The sequence below is a fragment of the Charadrius vociferus genome, unplaced genomic scaffold (genome assembly GCF_000708025.1).
Source record: "Charadrius vociferus isolate BGI_N301 unplaced genomic scaffold, ASM70802v2 scaffold115, whole genome shotgun sequence".
Taxonomy (NCBI): domain Eukaryota; kingdom Metazoa; phylum Chordata; class Aves; order Charadriiformes; family Charadriidae; genus Charadrius; species Charadrius vociferus.
Window position 1 is genome coordinate 355,596 of NW_009648636.1, and position 992 is coordinate 356,587.

Sequence of the window (992 nt, forward strand, 5' to 3'; positions counted from 1 at the left end):
TCCTTTATCCTTCTTTCTTTCTTTCTTCCCCTCCTTGCCCCCAGATATTTCTTATTCCACTGAAAAGTCATGTGGCTCTCCTCTGCCATGGTTGCTCCTTTTGTTTTCATTCTAATTAAGTTGTTTGTTTTAGCCTTCCCGTCTTTGTCTGATGTAGCCCCAGTGGTTTGGTGGTTCTTCATCTTTCCAAGGAGCTGTAGTCTACATTGCCTTGCCTCTGAAGATCTCTGAGCAACCTGATCTAGTTGAAGATGTCCCTGCTTGTTGCAGGAGGGTTGCACTAGATGGCCTTTGAAGTCCTGTTCAACCCAAACCGTTCTATGATTCTATGATCTCCTTTGCTTACTATTGACGGGAATTCTTCCCGCAAGACTCTGTTCCCTGGACGCTGTATTTCATTACCTTGTTTCTAAGGAAATGTGGTTCTCTCTTGGCAGCTCTTTGAAAGATTCAGGGGAGCTGTGGCTTGATGCCTATCTACATAAATAAGAAGCCGTGGATTCTTACAGAGGAATTCCCCACCCTTGTTGCCTCCTGTGGTGATCACCATGAAGACACTGCACAGAGGAGAGCGATCTGGCTTAGCCAGAAATGGGGAGGTGGTGCCACTTAATTCCATTGATGAATGTGATTAATGTGATTTTTTTAAAAGATACGTTCCTTAAATTTTCTTGTACTTCTTTCATTCCTCTTCTCTGGTGCTGGGTTACAGGGAAAAGCTGAATGGAGGAGGTTATGTTCCACCAAGCTGGAGGCAGTGTTGGGACTGGGAACAGATTCCTTTCTGTCTGCTGACACTTCATTTGCTGAGTATATAGGAGGGAAGACTCTTATTTAACATAGGCTTTTGTGAGGTGGCTCTCATGAATGTAGTAAGAAAGTGGAGACAGTGTAAAATCAGAGAATGTGGGAGTTATTGAAATGTGGAAGCAATAAGGAATTGTGTAGGTACAGTGTTTTCAAATACCTATATGTAATTAACAATGGCGATA

At 42.9% G+C, this 992-nt stretch overlaps 1 protein-coding gene across 1 annotated transcript in view; it reads left to right on the forward strand.

Annotated features, from left to right (window-relative positions):
* Positions 1 to 636, forward strand: part of FADS1 (fatty acid desaturase 1) — a 9,912-nt gene extending 9,276 nt beyond the window's left edge. Inside the window, exon 12 of the mRNA XM_009886236.1 lies at positions 438 to 636. Within this exon, the coding sequence (XP_009884538.1) occupies positions 438 to 489 (52 nt within the window). The 3' untranslated portion in view covers positions 490 to 636. The remainder of the gene's footprint in view (positions 1 to 437) is intronic.
* Positions 637 to 992: the final 356 nt, after the last annotated feature.